Below are 16859 nucleotides of genomic sequence, written 5' to 3'. Positions count from 1 at the left end.
TCTTTTGTAGTAAGCAAGTAAAGTCAGATCCTGACTTATTCTGGCCTGTCCATGTACACTACTGGCCATTCAAATTGATACACCATGAAGATGACGTGCTACAGACGCGAAATTTAACCGACAGTAAGATGATGCTGTGATATGCAAATGATTAGCTTTTCAGAGCATTCACACAAGGTTGGCGCCGGTGGCGACACCTACAAAGTGCTGACATGAGGAAAGTTTCCAACTGATTTCTCATACACAAACAGCAGTTGACAGGCGTTGCCTGGTGAAACATTGTTGTGATGCCTCGTGTAAGGAGGAGAAATGCGTACCATCACGTTTCCGACTTTGATAAAGGTCGGATTGTAGCCTATCAAGATTGCGGTTTATCGTATCGCGACATTGCTGCTCACGTTGGTCGAGATCCAATGACTGTTAGCAGAATATGGAATCGATGGGTTCAGGATGGTAATAAGGAATGCTGTGCTGGATCCCAACGGCCTCGTATCACTAACAGTTAAGATGATGAGCATCTGATCTGCATGGCTGTAAGGGATCGTGCAGCCACATCTCAATCCCTGAGTCAACAGATGGGGACGTTTGCAAGACAACAACAATCTGCACGAACAGTTCGACGACGTTTGCAGCAGCATGGACTATCAGCTCGGAGACCATGGCTGCAGTTACACTTGACGCTGCATCACAGACAGGAGCGCCTGTGATGGTGTACTCAACGACGAACCTGGGTGCACGAATGGCAAAACGTCATTTTTTCGGATGAATCCAGGGGTTCTGTTTACAGCATCATGATGGTCGCATCCGTGTTTGGCGACATCGCGGTGAACGCATATGGGAAGCGTGTATTCGTCATCGCCATACTGGCATATCACCCGGCGTGATGGTATGGGGTGCCATTGGTTACACGTCTCTGTCACCTCTTGTTTGCATTGACGGCACTTTGAACAGTGGACGTTACATTTCAGATGTGTTACGACCCGTGGCTCTACCCTTCATTCGATGCCTGCGAAACCCTACATTTTAGCAGGATAATGCACTGCCGCATGTTGCAGGTCCTGTACGGGCCTTTCTCGATACAGAAAATGTTAGACCGCTGCCCTGGCCAGCACATTCTCCAGATCTCTCACCAATTGGAAACGTCTGGTCAATGGTGGCCAAGCAACTGGCTCGTCACAATACGCCTGTCACTACTCTTGATGAACTGTGGTATCGTGTTGAAGCTGCATGGACAGCTGTACCTGTACACACCATCCAAGCTCTGTTTGACTCAATGTCCAGGCGTATCAAGGTCGTTATTACGGCCAGAGGTGGTGGTTCTGGGTACTGATTTCTCGGGATCTATGCATCCAAATTGCGTGAAAATGTAATCACATGTCAGTTCTAGTATAATATATTTGTTCAATGAATACCCGTTTATCATCTGCATTTCTTCTTGGTGTAGAAATTTTAATGACCAGTAATGATTTCCCTCTTCCTCTTACACGATATCTTAATTCCCTTAGTAATCCAGGGCTTACTTGACTTAGTCATGGCTTTTTTGAATAACGTCTCAGGAAAGCTACTCTCAAATATTGAGACAAATTTACTGTGGAATAAATTGAATTTGGCATCAGCATCATTTTCTGTGTATACTTCATCCCATTCTACGTCTTGTAGGCTGCTCTTAAAACTCTGTACCCTGTTCGCATCAATAAGCCTCCCTGCCTTGTATGAACCTGCCTGAAGCCTGTAAGGTGCTATATATGTTATTTCCATTAACTGTGCATCATGATCAGATTGCCCATTAACATTAATTGTTTCTGCCTGAGCACTGTCTATGAGGGTTATTGATAAGTGACCTACTATCCTGCTGCACACGAGTTGGAAAATTTACAACAGATACTAGATTGAAACAACCAAACAGAGATTCTATCTCATCTTTCCTATCCCTATATTTTAAGAAATCGACATTAAAATCACCACAAACTGCTAACTGCTTCTTTTTGTCTGACAGGTAGCTCAATAATGCCTCTAGATTTTTCATGAATAGCTGAAAGTTACCTTGAGGGGATCTGTAGATTATTACAATTACTATAGAAGTATATTGCAGTAGCAACTCACAAGCACATTCTTCAAGAATCGACATTTTCCATGTTGACTCTACATGAATAAGATGCTAATTTGCAATCCCTTAAATTTAACTTCTCCATCCCTGCGGTTATATGGTGTTCAGAGAGACACAAAACATCCATACCTTCAGAATGTACCCTATTTTCTAGGCATACAAGAAACTCATCTATCTTATTTTTCAATCTTATAATGTTCTGATTTTATTTCTTTGGATACTGCTACAGACATTATGGCACTGTTCTGTTTTAATTTCTTCCAATACTCTCTGTCTGTAACCTGACTGTAATGTAGAAAATGTATCCCTCTGACTCCAGTTATCACATTTATTTTGTCTTGTGTGCATATGGCCCCCTTTTCATTTTCTGCAAGATGATCAACTAATCTATCCTTCCCCTGCCTATTCAGGTGCAGGCCATGACTAGTGTAACCCCACCTCCCAATTGCATCAACAAGCACAGCACAGATATGAGATTTAGTTTCTGCCAACAGTAACCCCACCCCTCCAGCTCTCTGTTAACACAGTTGACAGCCGTATTAACCCAGGGCTGGTCATGGTGCTGCAAAACACCCACAAACCCCATATGAGTGTGAGCTGTTGCTGCTTCTATTACATCCAGGTCATACCTAATACTATAGTCCGAATTGCTGGCCAGGCTGTTTCTTGCTCCTCTGACTATAAGAACATGGTCCTCACCATCAGAATCTTTGCACAAGGCCACTAGGTTTCTGTAACCTGGCCAAGCTTAGCACTAGGTTTCACAATGCTTGTGACCCGGTACTCGACTCCTAGCCTATCCTGCAGCAACTGGCCTACACCTCTTCCATGACTGCTACCAAACAGCAGGACTCTTTCCTTTCTGCTTGACTTTACTTCCGACCTAGCATTACAATTGTTACTAAGAGTCCGCTGCACCCTACTTTGCTGAAAAACTGTTTGAGGCTCTTCTACTTCAGGTAATGAATCAAACTGATTGCTCACTGGAATCTGAAACTGGCGAGTCTGGAGGTGGTGGCATCATATGAAAAAACAGTAGAGACCCAACGGTGGTGTGGCTGAAAATTTGATGGACTGTGATACTCGGACATTTTGGAAAACATGCTGTAATAGAAGATCCCGCCGGAATGCTGCTATAATATCTCTCAAATTTATTGGGGAGACCTCAGAGACTATAACCTGGGAGCAGTCTGAATACAGGCAGTTTCCTGTCTGTCAGATTTCCCATAGGGAGTCTGGAGAGAGCATCTGCATTAGAATGTTGATGGGAGGGGCAATAATGTATGGAGTACCAGTAACTGGATAAGTATAAAGCCAAATGATGGAGCCATTTATCCATTCATTCGGACAGTTTAGTCTTGGGCCCAAACAAAGACAGCAAAGGTTTGTGATTTGTACTAAATGAAACCTATTTCCTCAAGAGACAGTGTAGAATTTGTGCACTTAAGAGGCCGCAGGAAAAGGCGGTTTTATTTCCAAAACAAGTATTTCTGTGCTTGCAGTAGAAGAAGGCCACGCTAACAAACTTGTCCTGATAATTGTTTTGTCCCAACAGTGGATTTCCATGATGCCTGTAATCCCCCAATTTGGAATGCATACTATCCAAAGATGGAATGCCAAGTCCAAAGATGGAGTGCCAATACTAAAGTACATTAATTCATTGATCGTAGAGGCAGATACACTTCCATCAAATAAGAATGTAACAGGTACATTTCAAATTTCCACACACAATAGTATTTCTTACATAGTATTTCCACTGCACAGTCACATCCTGTAATGTTGTTTAAGTAAACAATAGACACTTGCAGGTAGCTATCTTTCAGATTCTGACATATTTAAGCCATTTGTCTTTTATGAAAACCCTGTTGGTGCTCGACCTCATAATAAGGAGAGTCCTGATGATGTAGATCTTAAGTGAAACAGATATTTCCAGTCAGATATTTGTTTGTAAGACTTTTTCTTTGCAATATCACTTGTGAGGAAAGACTGTGCATTTCACTAAATGTATTTATTCATGTTTAACAATAGTATTATGGAAAAGAAAGATTGCTAGTTACCACATAAAGGCAGCATTGAGTTGCAGACAGGCAAAGTGAAAGAGACTGTTAAAATATTTACTTGTAAGCTTTTGGGCAAAGTCCTTCTTGTGACGTTAGCCCCCAGTGCCTGAGACAGTGACTGCACGTGTGTGTGTGTGTGTGTGTGTGTGTGTGAGAGAGAGAGAGAGAGAGAGAGAGTTGTGCTTGTGTGAATGTGTGTATGTTCTGTTTCAGGACTTTGTCGAAAAGCTTACAAGTAAATATTCTAGAGTCTTTTTGATTGTGTCTGTCTATGACTCAGCGTCTCTTCTGTGTGATGGCTACAATCTATCCTTTCCACAATTGTTTTTATTGTTTCATCTTTTAGTTTCCATTCTTTTATTCATGTTTAGTGAGAACAGTGATAACCATACTGATGAGAACTGTACCCCCCCAAAAACCACCACCACCACCACTGCTACCATTATCTCTGTCTAAAGAAGCAATGTCTTGTAAACCTCCAGATTATTTTAATGGACAAGAGATATCTGGCTCCAGAAGTATTTTTTCTGTTTAATTCAAGAAGAGTCAGAATCTGTTATATTCTGTGATTTATTTCCACTTACTTGGGATTAAATAAAATCTGTGTTGATGTTGTTGAAGCTTGCATACAATACAGTGTGTGTCTGTCACAGACTTCAGCCAATCAAAAAGAGGCCATACAATGTTTTATTGATCAACACTCCAGTGTGAGTGAATGTGAAATGTAAATAATCTTTATCATTCCTCATAGAAGAAGTAGTACAAATCTATTGTTGTCTTATTGCATAACAATTTGAAGTATATTAATGAGTTTGGTAATATCCTGTGTAAGTGACTAATGTTTACACAACCCTCCCGAGAATGTCATTAACATCTCTTATAAGATGAAAATGGGAAAAAGTGTGTATAAAAGGTAAACTTGGAGTTTTTATTTTTATTTTGCAATTGAGTTGTATTCCACAGTTCATCTTGACTTCCTCACATCTTGTGATTTTTTTTTTCTGAATTACACAATAATACCCTGGCTCATTTGACAGCAGTGGTGCAACAGTAGTTTACTAAAAAGTAAGTCTCGTTGTTTCCCAAACTGTACTTTTATTTACCAGATTTGTCAGCTTCAGGCCATATCTTCTTCCCAAAACATAAAATGTTCAAGATTTGATTCAGTTGAGGGGATCCAGAAGACTTAACCTTAAACGCAAAAATTCTGAAGAATGATTTCTCTGAGGCCAATAAGAGGTTGAAAACTCGTACTGAGCAATGTACCTGTCAAACTGACCCTATTATGGGTAATTAAACAACCATTATGACTATGACTTTGAATTTGTGGGTTCTTATGGACTACTCTATGTATAAACTGTGCACATTTCACCAAAAATCTCGTTGTCATACTTGATAGCAATTGACAAAAAATTTCTTGCAATAATATTTGAATAAACGTCAGATTATTGAGATACTTACTGTTTAGCAGGTAAGTCTCTTGTCTGTTTTATTGAACACAAAATGAAAGGTGTCTTCTACTGCAACAGGTTGAATCCTTGGAGTTGCTGGCACCCGTTGTTGGTGAATTAGTTGGTGGAAGTATTCGTGAAGACAACCCAGATGTCTTGCAAGAAAAGCTATTGAATCTTGGTTTACAAGAATCACTTGCCTGGTATCTGGACATACGTCGCTTTGGAAGCGTCCCTTCTGGTGGATTTGGACTTGGTTTTGAAAGACTGCTTCAAACTTTGTTGAACATACACAACATACGGGACACAGTTCCATTCCCTCGGTGGCCTCATAATTGTAAAGCCTGAGCAATGTTTTGGTGAGTTTTTATTTTTGTTAATTATTTGTTTGGTTGTTTATGGATAATGAAAGAAAAAGTCAAATAACATTTGTTACATATTTCAGGATGAAGTGCACACAACTCTGAAGGAGCTCTGCTATTATTTACAAAATATTATGGCGTGAACTGTGTAATATAAGTAAAAATGCATCTAATTTGTTCTTACCCCATCCCACTCTCCCCTCCCCCTCCCCAGAAGTTCTCACAACCTCCCGTCAGGTAACTGCTCCCTGTGCCCAACCGAAGAAGTTCCGCCCTTCTTTGGCATCTGCCGGTGATTGGACTCCCTCCCAGGACTCTTCTCCCTGGTGTCTCTCAGGCCAGAAGACACTTACCACCACTTAACCGCGAGGTGCACATTCTGTGCGCCCCAAGGTCGCCTGCTCTCTTTCAGTTCCAGATCTAGCAGAAGCCTGTGCTCCCCCTGTGCCCTGCCCTCCTCCACTTCAGAAAGAGAAGAAGAAATATAAATCCCAAGACAGCCATCTCCCCCCTAGCAACTTGTGTCTGACATCTTATTTATGGATGTCACACCATCCTTGTCGGTGACAACTACTGACCAAGTGACCTGACCTCCTCCTCAGCTTCTTCATGTCTACCTTGGACTCATGCCACATGATCATCCAGTGGAATTGCAATGTCTTGTCTCCTCTTATTCTGCATTCTGTCTTGTTCTTCAAGAAACGCATTTCCGTAATGACCACTCACCAACTTTTCGTGGTTATCGAGCGTTCTGTTGGAACCATGCTTTCCCCGGGGTAGCATCTGGTGGGGTCTGCACTTTGGTCACTCCAATGTCATTTGTGAGTGGACCCCCTATGCACCACCTTGGAAGCAATAGCAGTTCAAGTGCAAATGATTCCGGCAATCACCATTTGCAATGTCTTAACTCCCCCCCCAGGTAGGCCACTTGCTTACGTTGCACTGTCTACCTTAATCCAGCAACACCCGCCCCTGTTTCTCTTCGTTGGGAACTTCAGTGCCCACCATCCACTATGTGGGAGTGTCACGTCAGTGGGTAGGAGTATCCTATTTTACCAACTTATCACGGACCTCAATTTGTGTCTGCGCATTGATGGTTCCCCTACCCACTTCAGTGCTGCTCATGGCACCTTCTCTGCTATTGATCTCACATTCTCCTCCCCTGCCCTCGTGGCTTCCCTACATTGGTCATCCCATGATGACCTTTGTGACAGTGACCACATTCCAGTGATTCTATCATTCCCCTGCTGTTGCCAGGCAGACAGGCCCCCATGCTGGGCATTCCGCAGGGCCAATTGGCCTTTATATAAGTCTGCTGCCCACTTTGATACTCCCCTCTTGAATTCTGTTGATGTAGTCATGCAAGGCATCTCTGCTACTATTATTCATGCTGCTGGCATTGCTGTCCCCATATCCACAGGTCCCCCTTTTCATCGGCTGGTTCCATGGTGGATGAAGGATGTCGCAGTTGCTGTCCAGGACCACTGACAGGCACTGCAGTGATTTAAGTGACATCCTTCACAGACCAACCTTCTTGCTTTTAAACATCTCTGTGGTAAAGCTCGTTAAGTGGAGTAAAAAGGAATGCTGGGAGTGCTACGTTTCCTCACTGGGAACATATGCCTCTTCATAGCAGGTTTGGTCAAAGCTCCGTAGCCTCCTGGTCCGCCAGCGACAGTCAACTGTCCAGGGTTTGAACCTCCAAGGTGTTCCGTGCACTGATCCATTGGTCCTCGCAGAACACCTTGCGACACACTTTGCGACAGTATCATCGTCCTCTTCCTTCCCTACCACCTTTCTCTGGCAGAAATGCAGAGTTGAATAGACCCTCCTCTGTTTCATTCCGCACCACGTTGAGCCCTATAATGCACCCTTCGCTGAATGGGAATTGGTGCAGGCTCTTAGCTCTTCACGAGAGACAGCCCCAGGGCCAGATTCCATCCACAACCACATGATCCAACACTTGGACATTCCCTAGAGGCAACAGCTCCTCAGGGTCTTCAACCATGTTTGGCTCAGGGGCACTTTTCCATCACACTGGTGAGACAGTATAGTTATTCTCGTCCTTAAGACCGGGAAAAACCCAATGCCTCTTGACAGGTATTGTCCAATTACCCTTGTGAATTTACTTTGTAAACTGCTTGAAAGAATGGCCAATTTCTGATTGTGTTGGGTACTTGAATCTTGGGGCCCTTTGTCCCCGTATCAGTGTAGCTACCAGACAGGGCGATCTCCAACTGACCATTTACTCCGATTGGAATCAGCCATCCGACAGGCTTTTACCCATCACATTTTAGTTACCCTCCATGACTAGGGCTTCCCTTCCCCTTCCGATTTTTATCTGCAAGTTTTTATCTTACCAGCTCTTCCGGGTTCGAGTTGGCACTTCACTCAGCACCCCTCAGATTCAGGAGAATGGTATCCCACAGTGTTCTGTGCTAAGTGTCTCACTCTTCCTCGTTGTCATCAATGGACTTGCAACCTCTGTTGGGCCACTGGTTACCCCGGAATTGTATGTCGCCGATTTTTGTATTTGGTGCAGCTCCCACTTGGTAACGTCTGCTGAGCGCCATCTCCAAGGTGCCATCCGATGGGCCACCACCCATGGCTTCCAGTTTTCTCCCTCCAAAACACGTGTATTTATGCGTTTTTGTCGTCGACCCATAGTACACCCGGATCCAGAAATTTATTTAGGCAACCAGCTCCTCGATGTTGTAGCACAGTCCCGTTTCTTGTGTCTTACTTTTGCTAACAAGCTGACATGGCTGCCTCACATTCGCCACCTAAAGACTGCATGTATGTGGAAGCTTAATGCTGTCTGCCTCCTGGCCCACACATCTTGGGGTGCAGATCATTCCACTCTTCTCCATCTTTAACATTCTCTGGACTTGTCCAGACTAGATTATCGTAATTAGGTTTATGGCTCAGCAGCTCCTTCTACTTTGAAACTCCTTGACCCTGTCCATCATTGTGGGGTGCATCTCGCCATTGGTGCCTTTCACACTAGTCCTGTTGATCGGCTCCTCACAGAAGCGGGGATTCCCCCTCTACACATCCGACGGAGCCAACTCCTTGTTTCTTACACAATCACCATTCACCAATTCCCTGACCATCCTGTGTACCCTGTGCTCTTTGCCAATGAGGGATGACTCCCTCCTAAAACCCACCCACAGGTGGGACTGCCTGTTGGCATGTGTCTCACTTTCCTCTGTTGGGATCTCCATCTCCACTCATTGGACTGCACCCCATGTCTTTCCTCCCAATACCCCCCCCCCCCCCCCTTTTGGATGGTGCCTAGACCATGTATTAGGACTGATCTATTCCAGGGTCCTAAGGTATGTTGCTCCTATGGTTTTCCGGCACCTTGTCTGTACCATCTTTGCAGAGTTCGAGGGTGCCACCATCTTTTACACTCATGGTTCTAAGACTATTGATAGGGTGGGATACGCTTTCACGTCTCCTACTGGCTTTGTGCACCATTTATTGCTGGGGTCATAAAGTGTGTTCACAGCAGAGCTTCTAGCCATTCACAGGGCCCTCCTTTTTGTTTCTCAGGCCTCCCTACACAGTGTTTTAATTTGTTCAGACTTCATGAGCAGCCTGCAGGCTATCAACCAATGCTACTCTCATCAGCCTTTCGTCTCTGCTATCCTTGACCTTCTCTCTACTCTTGATCATGCCGCCTGTTAAATCGTCTTTCTCTGGGTCCCAAGTCATGTGAGCATCCCATGGAATGAATTGGCTGACTGTTTGGCTAGAGAATCAGATACTTCCTTTCACGATTGCAGCTGCGGATACGCGGATCTACATCAAATCTCTCTTTGCCCAACAGTGTGGAATGCCATCTGGAGTGCTACTGCTCATAGTAATAAACTCCGCACAATCAAGGAGTCTACTGCAGTTTGGCACTCTTTTTTCTGCTCCTCTCAGAAATAGTGCACTGTTTTATGCCATTCTTGTATTAGTCATACCCAGTTCACCCGTTGTTTCCTCCGACGTAACGACCCACCCCCACAATGCGGTTGTAGAGCCAGACTGATGATATCTCACATATTGGCGGAATGTTCCCTTCTTTCGGCCCGTCGTGTTAAGTATAGTCTTCCTGATTCCTTAAATTAATATTAGCAGACAATCCACGGATAGTTGAACTGGTCCTCAGCTTCCTCTGTGAAAGTGGTTTTTATTTCCAGATGTAAGGTTCTCCTTTAGTCTTGGAGCAGGGGCAGGTTGGTTGTAGTTGGGACTTCTTTTAGTCTTCTCAGTCTGTGACTCCATGACCTCCCCCCTTTTTTCCAGTTTTTAGATTTGGTCTCACCTTTTATGCCTTTACTGTGTGTGTTTAATGTTCATTATTTTATAATTTGACTCCCCTGACTAGATCCATTCATTTTTAGCAGACCCTCTTTCTTCTGTAACACACTTCAGAATCGTGGGACTGATGACCTCACCGTTTGGTCCAATAACCCCTCTCAATCAGTCAATCAAACAGTCAATCCTGTTCCCCAATCAAAATGTTCCTGCTGCATACTCTGGAGTTCCAGGAGAGAGCCTTTTCTGTTCTCCCTACATCCTCTCCACTGCATCCACCCCTAGTGAAAATATTTCCTACAAGATTGGCAACAAATCCCTCTACTCACTACCCTATAACAGCTTGCACATTCCTCACTTGTGGTCGGTTTCGAAAGAATAATTAAGTTTAAAGAATGTTTTAAATTTATCAAGGACGTGAGATCGGCTGTATGTAAGCAAAAAACGATGCAAAGGTCTTATGTGCAGTGGTTGTTGTTTTTGTACTGATTTAGAGATACAATGACAAAAGAATGAATTAGTGATTACTTTGCTTTTAGAGAATTTATATTATGAAGTATGTTTGATCAGGTTTTTAAACATTTGTAATTTAGAAAATTTAGGCCTAGATGGCATCTATCTAACTAATAAACAATACGAAGTATGTTAGTTAAATACGATTTAGAAATGTTCAATTATTGTGATAATAGACACTGATGAAACTAGTAGCTGCCTTTTTTGACGAATTTTACACTATCAAGAAAACTTGAATAGAATTTTTTGTGTTTGTGTCATGCAAAATTTCGGGTTATGTCATGATTATCAGGACTTCAGATACACAAAGTTTTTTCAAGAACAAGTTATCCTGGGACACTAATATTCAGTTTTGTGACAAGAATGGACCCTAAAGCAAGTATATGAAACAAAGAAAATTTAAATTTGACACTATTTCCTCTTAAATAAGCTCTTTTAGCACACAAGAAAATACCCCTGAATTCACTTGATGCCCATCTTGTAGATAGATGCAGCCATCTTGTAGGTAGGTGAACTGAAGGGGTATCAGTCTGGTATATGACAAGGTTCATTTGTAAACATGCTGTAGTGGAAGTGCAGATTGACCACTAAAACGTGCATACAAATGCACATCTCACATAACTTGTAAGCCACAGTTAGCAAGTCTGCAAATGATCAGATTAACAGGTTATGTCAATACAACCTATAATTCACGCAGATATAGGAGTTCAGTGTCAGTGGTTTCTCACCAGAATACTGAAAAAGAAATAGTTGTGTACTTACATATAAAATTATCTCCTCCTCCTGTGTCTTTCCTGAAGTGATGAAGCCTTGGGAAATACCTGTAACTACATTTTTCCTCTCATCCTTTAGTCTCTTAATTGTGTAACTGGAATAGCTATTGTCTCCTACAAACCTCTCGGGCACAGTTTTAAGGAGATTTTTGCTTCCTCATTTATCTCTTCTAACATTAATTTAGTGGCACTGTGTACGATCACATATGCTTGGTTATGAAGAATGTTCCCTGCAGTTACAGTACGCTGAGACTGCAATGCCATGCTATGTAGTAAAGTGATAGCAGTGAAAGAATGCTTGAACTGCACAGGTTGGCAGGTGACTTTCAACTGAGGCTTTCCGAACATAGAGATGGACTTGCTCAGCGCTCAGGATCAGAGTATGTTTCTACATGAGATCCGTGTTATTGTGCGTGAGTTCTACCCTGACATGAAAATGAATTTGTCTGAAAACTAGTAAAGTTTTCAGTTGTGTTTGTTTGCTTTTCGAACACTGAAAGTCTTTACGTCTCGGTGAATTGTTACCTTTACTCTTAAATTATTGGGATAGCTATTGTCAGATTTTTCTAAAATGCTTCATTCTCACATTCTCTTTAGTTCCTTTTCTGCTATTTCCCTGCTGTGAATTGAGTTGATTGAAACTCTTCAGTGAATTGGATTGATCAAAATGTGGTCCAGAATCGTCATATTAATTTACTTGCATTTACCAGTATACTGAAAATATGTATTTAGCATTGCTGTATTGCTATTCTAGGCTAAAAATTCTGTAGTTGTCATACAATTTCTTTAACACAGACTGAACTGAAGATTATCATAATTGATTGAAATTAGGAATCAAATAAAATATAAAAGAGCCTTGTGATCAAAGTTGATAGAAAATTCTACAGTTTCAAACAGTAATATTGCTGTACCATTCATTGCGACCACATGACACTTCATCAAAAAATGTGTGTATTGAGAGACCACCAAAAATGCCTTGCAATTTAATTCTATGTCATAGACAGATTCTTAACTAAAAACACACAGACTTTATATTTCAGATCTTTAAACGATGGACAGAATGAAGGTAGTCAATCTATGTCATACTATCTCTATCAAAATGAATGAAAGTAAAGGAAATGACACTAACTTGAAATAACTTTGTATTGATTTTATTGATTTGTATTGATTGATTTGAACCTCATGAAAAATATTAAATGCCAGATAGAGAATCTTACTTAAAGTGCTTTGCATAGATGTGAAAAGTCAGAAAATTCTGATTGCTTGTAGGTAGGTAGCAAAGTAATTTTTTCAACTTGAGAGTAGTATACTTAACAGTGTAAAATTCTCTGCTATACTTTGAATAAGGCAGTGGTTATACAGCTTCCTGGGGAGTCTGTTTGGTTGCTCCTTGACAAATCAAAGCTGCAACTTCTTCTCGAAAGGTGAAACCTCATGTAAAGTCGTTACTCTCTCGTTATAGATCAACCAGAATCTGTCAGTGTGCTGTGACAGGATAATTACTGAAAATTGGTTGATAGATCTTCAAATAGATATCATTAATCCACTGAGAAAAGAACAATAGACTTCTTCCAAATAAAATTGACTGTGCCTGCAAGTTCTTGCTAACAGTTCAGTTTGCATTATTGTGGATCTATAGAATGCCTTAGTACTTCGTAATAAGGAATCCAATTCTCAATGAAAATAATCAACAACACATACCCTTTTACATATAAATCTACTTGTATTCTTCAGACAACACTTTCCATACATAAATTCAAAGAAATTCTAGTAATGATTCTTTAATATTACTGACATAGTGTTTGTTGAGGTCATAATTTCCACAGTGATGGCCCACAAGAATGCCTTGATTATTTTACAATGTCTCTCCTCCAACAAATAGACTGAATTCTCTGAAGAAAAATAAAAGTTCTTTGTTCTTACGTAATGACACAAAAATCTGCTGAAAACAAAGATGTCGAAGTCTTTCATTACAATTAAACATCATTCATGAACAGCTGAAGGCTTATTAAAAGCCATAAGATTGTTTCCCGATATAGTAAAGACTTAGCAGACTTATACCGCGTTTTGTTACTCACAGAGCAGAGCAGTAATTCTGCAACAGACTGTTTGCCTTCTATTGTTATGTCCTAATGAAATAACAATCATGCCGAACTCTGGTGCAAATTTTGGAGAAAAAACTGTTTTACTAAGTTTATTGGTGTATGTTTTCCAGATATTTTCTTGTTCTTTTTTTTTTTTCATTATAAATTGTATGTGTCATTTTAATAAGTATAATGTGGGTGTAAATATTTTTTAGATGTATGTTCTGTTTTAGGAATTGAAGCAAGAACCAAGAAGGAATGTCTGCAGTGTACTGTGTTCTGTCTTCCATGAAGTGATGATAGAAATAATATGGCCTTTGAGGATGACTTGAACCCCTGAAACTGTCTCAAAAAATGGAAAGAAGATTTCTACAACTGTATAAAATGCTGTTTGCATTTGAGCTTTTTTATGTACATTTTGTTGTAAATAAATAAGCTGTTATATTTGTATTAAAAATATCTTCATAATGGGCCGTATTGTGAGCATGGTTCCAAAGCGGAGCGAAGTAAGTTGTCCAAGATGTCAACAATGTAAGCCATGAGATTAGAAATTAGAGAAAAGTTAAGAAATATCCTCTACCATTTAGTACGTACAGAGTGTATACGAACCAGGCCAACTGGGAGATCCGGTAAAAACCCGGGAATTTTTTCATTCAGGAGAAAACTGGGAAAAACCCGCTAATTTTTTGCAATTCTGGGAATTTTTCATTGTTTTAGTTTTCTGTTAAATTTTTGTAATTTTGACTGGTAAGAACCAATACTCTAACAGAGGATATTATAGGATCCGGCTACTGCAGAATAATACTTCAACAATAAAACATAAATGAGAGAAAAAATGAAAATAACTTAAATTGCAATGGAAATGCACCATATACTACGACACACAGTGCTCATGCAAGCATCTGCCAACAGCGAAAGGCTTTAGGAAGACTACACAATGCTTCATAACAGAAAATTGCCTCCGATGAGCATGAAGTCACAACTGTTTACATTAAGCCTAGTTTACATGACGACATTGGGTTGCACCACTCGTTGCATGGAATGAATTGCACGCAAGTGGTTTCATACATGACACGGCGACACCAGTATACACTTCAGTTTCGTCGCTTTGTGGGTACTCGAGTCGTGTCTAAAATGGAAGTTTTGGCAGCTGCACGTCGCAAAAGTTGTGATGGTGTTAAAGCTTGTTGCGTGGAATTGCTGCATAAGAAAAAAAAAAGAAACATGTTTCGATTCGTGACTGGATGAAGAAAAGACAGCTCGGTTGCTCAGCATCCTTGCTGAAATAATTTATAACGGAAGTTTGTAGAAGTTCTTTTAATTATCTTAGAATGTCACCAGAACTGTTCACATTTCTTCTAAATAGAGTTAATTATGCAATAAGGAATAAAGGTACTGTAATGCATGAAGCACTGTCACCAGAACTGAAATTTCATATCAAATTGTGTGCATTACAATCGAGAACACTCTGCATGCTATGAGATACGCTTTTAGTTGCTGATGACGCTATTTCATTAACACCAGTAATTATTAACATGAACACCAGTAATTATTAACATTAACAATTATTAATATTAGTAACAATAATTACTCGAAGGAGGCCACATTAAGAAGAGAATGGTTTGCAAACTACTTTCTTGAAGAGAGATCTTTACAGTGGCAATATTTCAATATTCTAACACGTGAATGGGAACACTGCAGCGATGTTTTAAATAGTTGAATATTGAATAAAGAATGCAGCTTCTTGAATTTGTATAGCCTTCCCTATAGTCAATGATATACCTTAACAAAGAGTTGGCCAACTCAAACGATGGGATTTTAGTCTTGTAGACAAGAGCATTGCCACAGTTAGAATTACACTTGCTTGCATTTTTCTTAATTCAGTTGTATATGTGCTCCTAACTCAATAAATTTTGCCCTGCCACTCAGATATTGTCAGACCATCTATGTTATGATCGCACATGATGGTCTCAGCAGCAGCAATATGTTGCTTATTTTTGTAGTCAGCATCACTGAAATCCCACAAACACCTATGCAAAGCATAGATATCCAAAAAGCGAACATTATTCTCCATTCCTCACTTCATATTTCAGTTTGTCTACACTCTACGAACACGCATAACCTCAAAACTCATGCAACTAGTGTCGCCAAAGTTGGAACACGCCGAAAGTATTTAGTTTCATCACCAAGTTGTGCAAATGCACGGCGCGCGTGCACAGTGGCTGGTAGTGCAGTTGCCTGCAACCTAGTGTCATCGTGTAAACTTGGCTTTAGGTCGGTATTACACTATCAAATTTCTTTGTCAAAGATGTGATCAAATATTCGTCAAATATATTTGACAAAGATCTTTGATGTGGCGCTAAAAAGGAGTATTACACAATCATATTTTTCGACAAAGTTCAATATGGCTGACAACAACAGTTGCATGTACCACAATACATGTGGAAGAAAAGCGGGGGGAAAAAAAGGAAATGTACCAGGGTGAAGCCATGGTTTTTACGACGACACGATAAAAGCATTCAACAAAACCTGTTACGTGAGCTTATAGTAGAGGAAATCAAGTCGTACGTCAATCACTTAAGAATGGATGAGCATACATTTCAGCATGTGCTCAGCAAAGTGTATCCTCATATCACCAAGCACAATACTCACTTAAGAACTGCTATAACTGCAGAAGACACACTCACTGTAACACTCCAATTCCTTGCTACAGGAGAGGGATTAGGTTAGGATAGGTCTCCAATCTTCTTAATCTATTTTTGTATTCAGAGTGCCTCATGTTGTAAAGCGCCTCATCAGCTTCATACATCTCTATTAATTTTGTAGTTTTTGGTACACACCTATTGTATTTACCGGCAACGTTTATAAAAACACTACGGATGACAGAACGCTGCAGCGATGCTAGCGCTCCACGTGGTAAAATATCACATTGAAGTGAACAGAAGACAAGTGACTTCTTTGATCAAATCTACAGCGAGGCCCTAGATTTTATCAAATTTGTTTGATGACAGATGAGATTTGACAAAGTTCCCTATTACACCATCAAATTCCTTTGACAAAGAAATTTGATGGTGTAATACCAGTCTTAGATTCGTTTTAGCCATTAAGAGAGGGCTTATGCACATGCACAATTGAGTTGCATTTGAGTAGTAGAGTCTCCCCCTTCTGGCTACAGGAATGTGGCTGTTGCCTGTGCAAGCA

General features: G+C 40.8%; 1 protein-coding gene across 1 annotated transcript in view; it reads left to right on the top strand.

The window, feature by feature from the left end:
* LOC124612526 (probable asparagine--tRNA ligase, mitochondrial) overlaps positions 1 to 14060 on the top strand; it is an 88756-nt gene extending 74696 nt beyond the window's left edge. Inside the window, exons 5-6 of the mRNA XM_047140789.1 lie at positions 5697 to 5977; positions 13892 to 14060. Coding sequence (XP_046996745.1) covers positions 5697 to 5966 — 270 coding nt within the window. The 3' untranslated portion in view covers positions 5967 to 5977; positions 13892 to 14060. The remainder of the gene's footprint in view (positions 1 to 5696; positions 5978 to 13891) is intronic.
* The last annotated feature ends 2799 nt before the right edge of the window (positions 14061 to 16859 follow it).

The sequence above is a fragment of the Schistocerca americana genome, chromosome 4 (genome assembly GCF_021461395.2).
Source record: "Schistocerca americana isolate TAMUIC-IGC-003095 chromosome 4, iqSchAmer2.1, whole genome shotgun sequence".
Taxonomy (NCBI): Eukaryota; Metazoa; Arthropoda; class Insecta; order Orthoptera; family Acrididae; genus Schistocerca; species Schistocerca americana.
The sequence above is the reverse complement of the archived record's forward strand: the minus strand, read 5'-3'. Positions and strand labels throughout refer to the sequence as shown.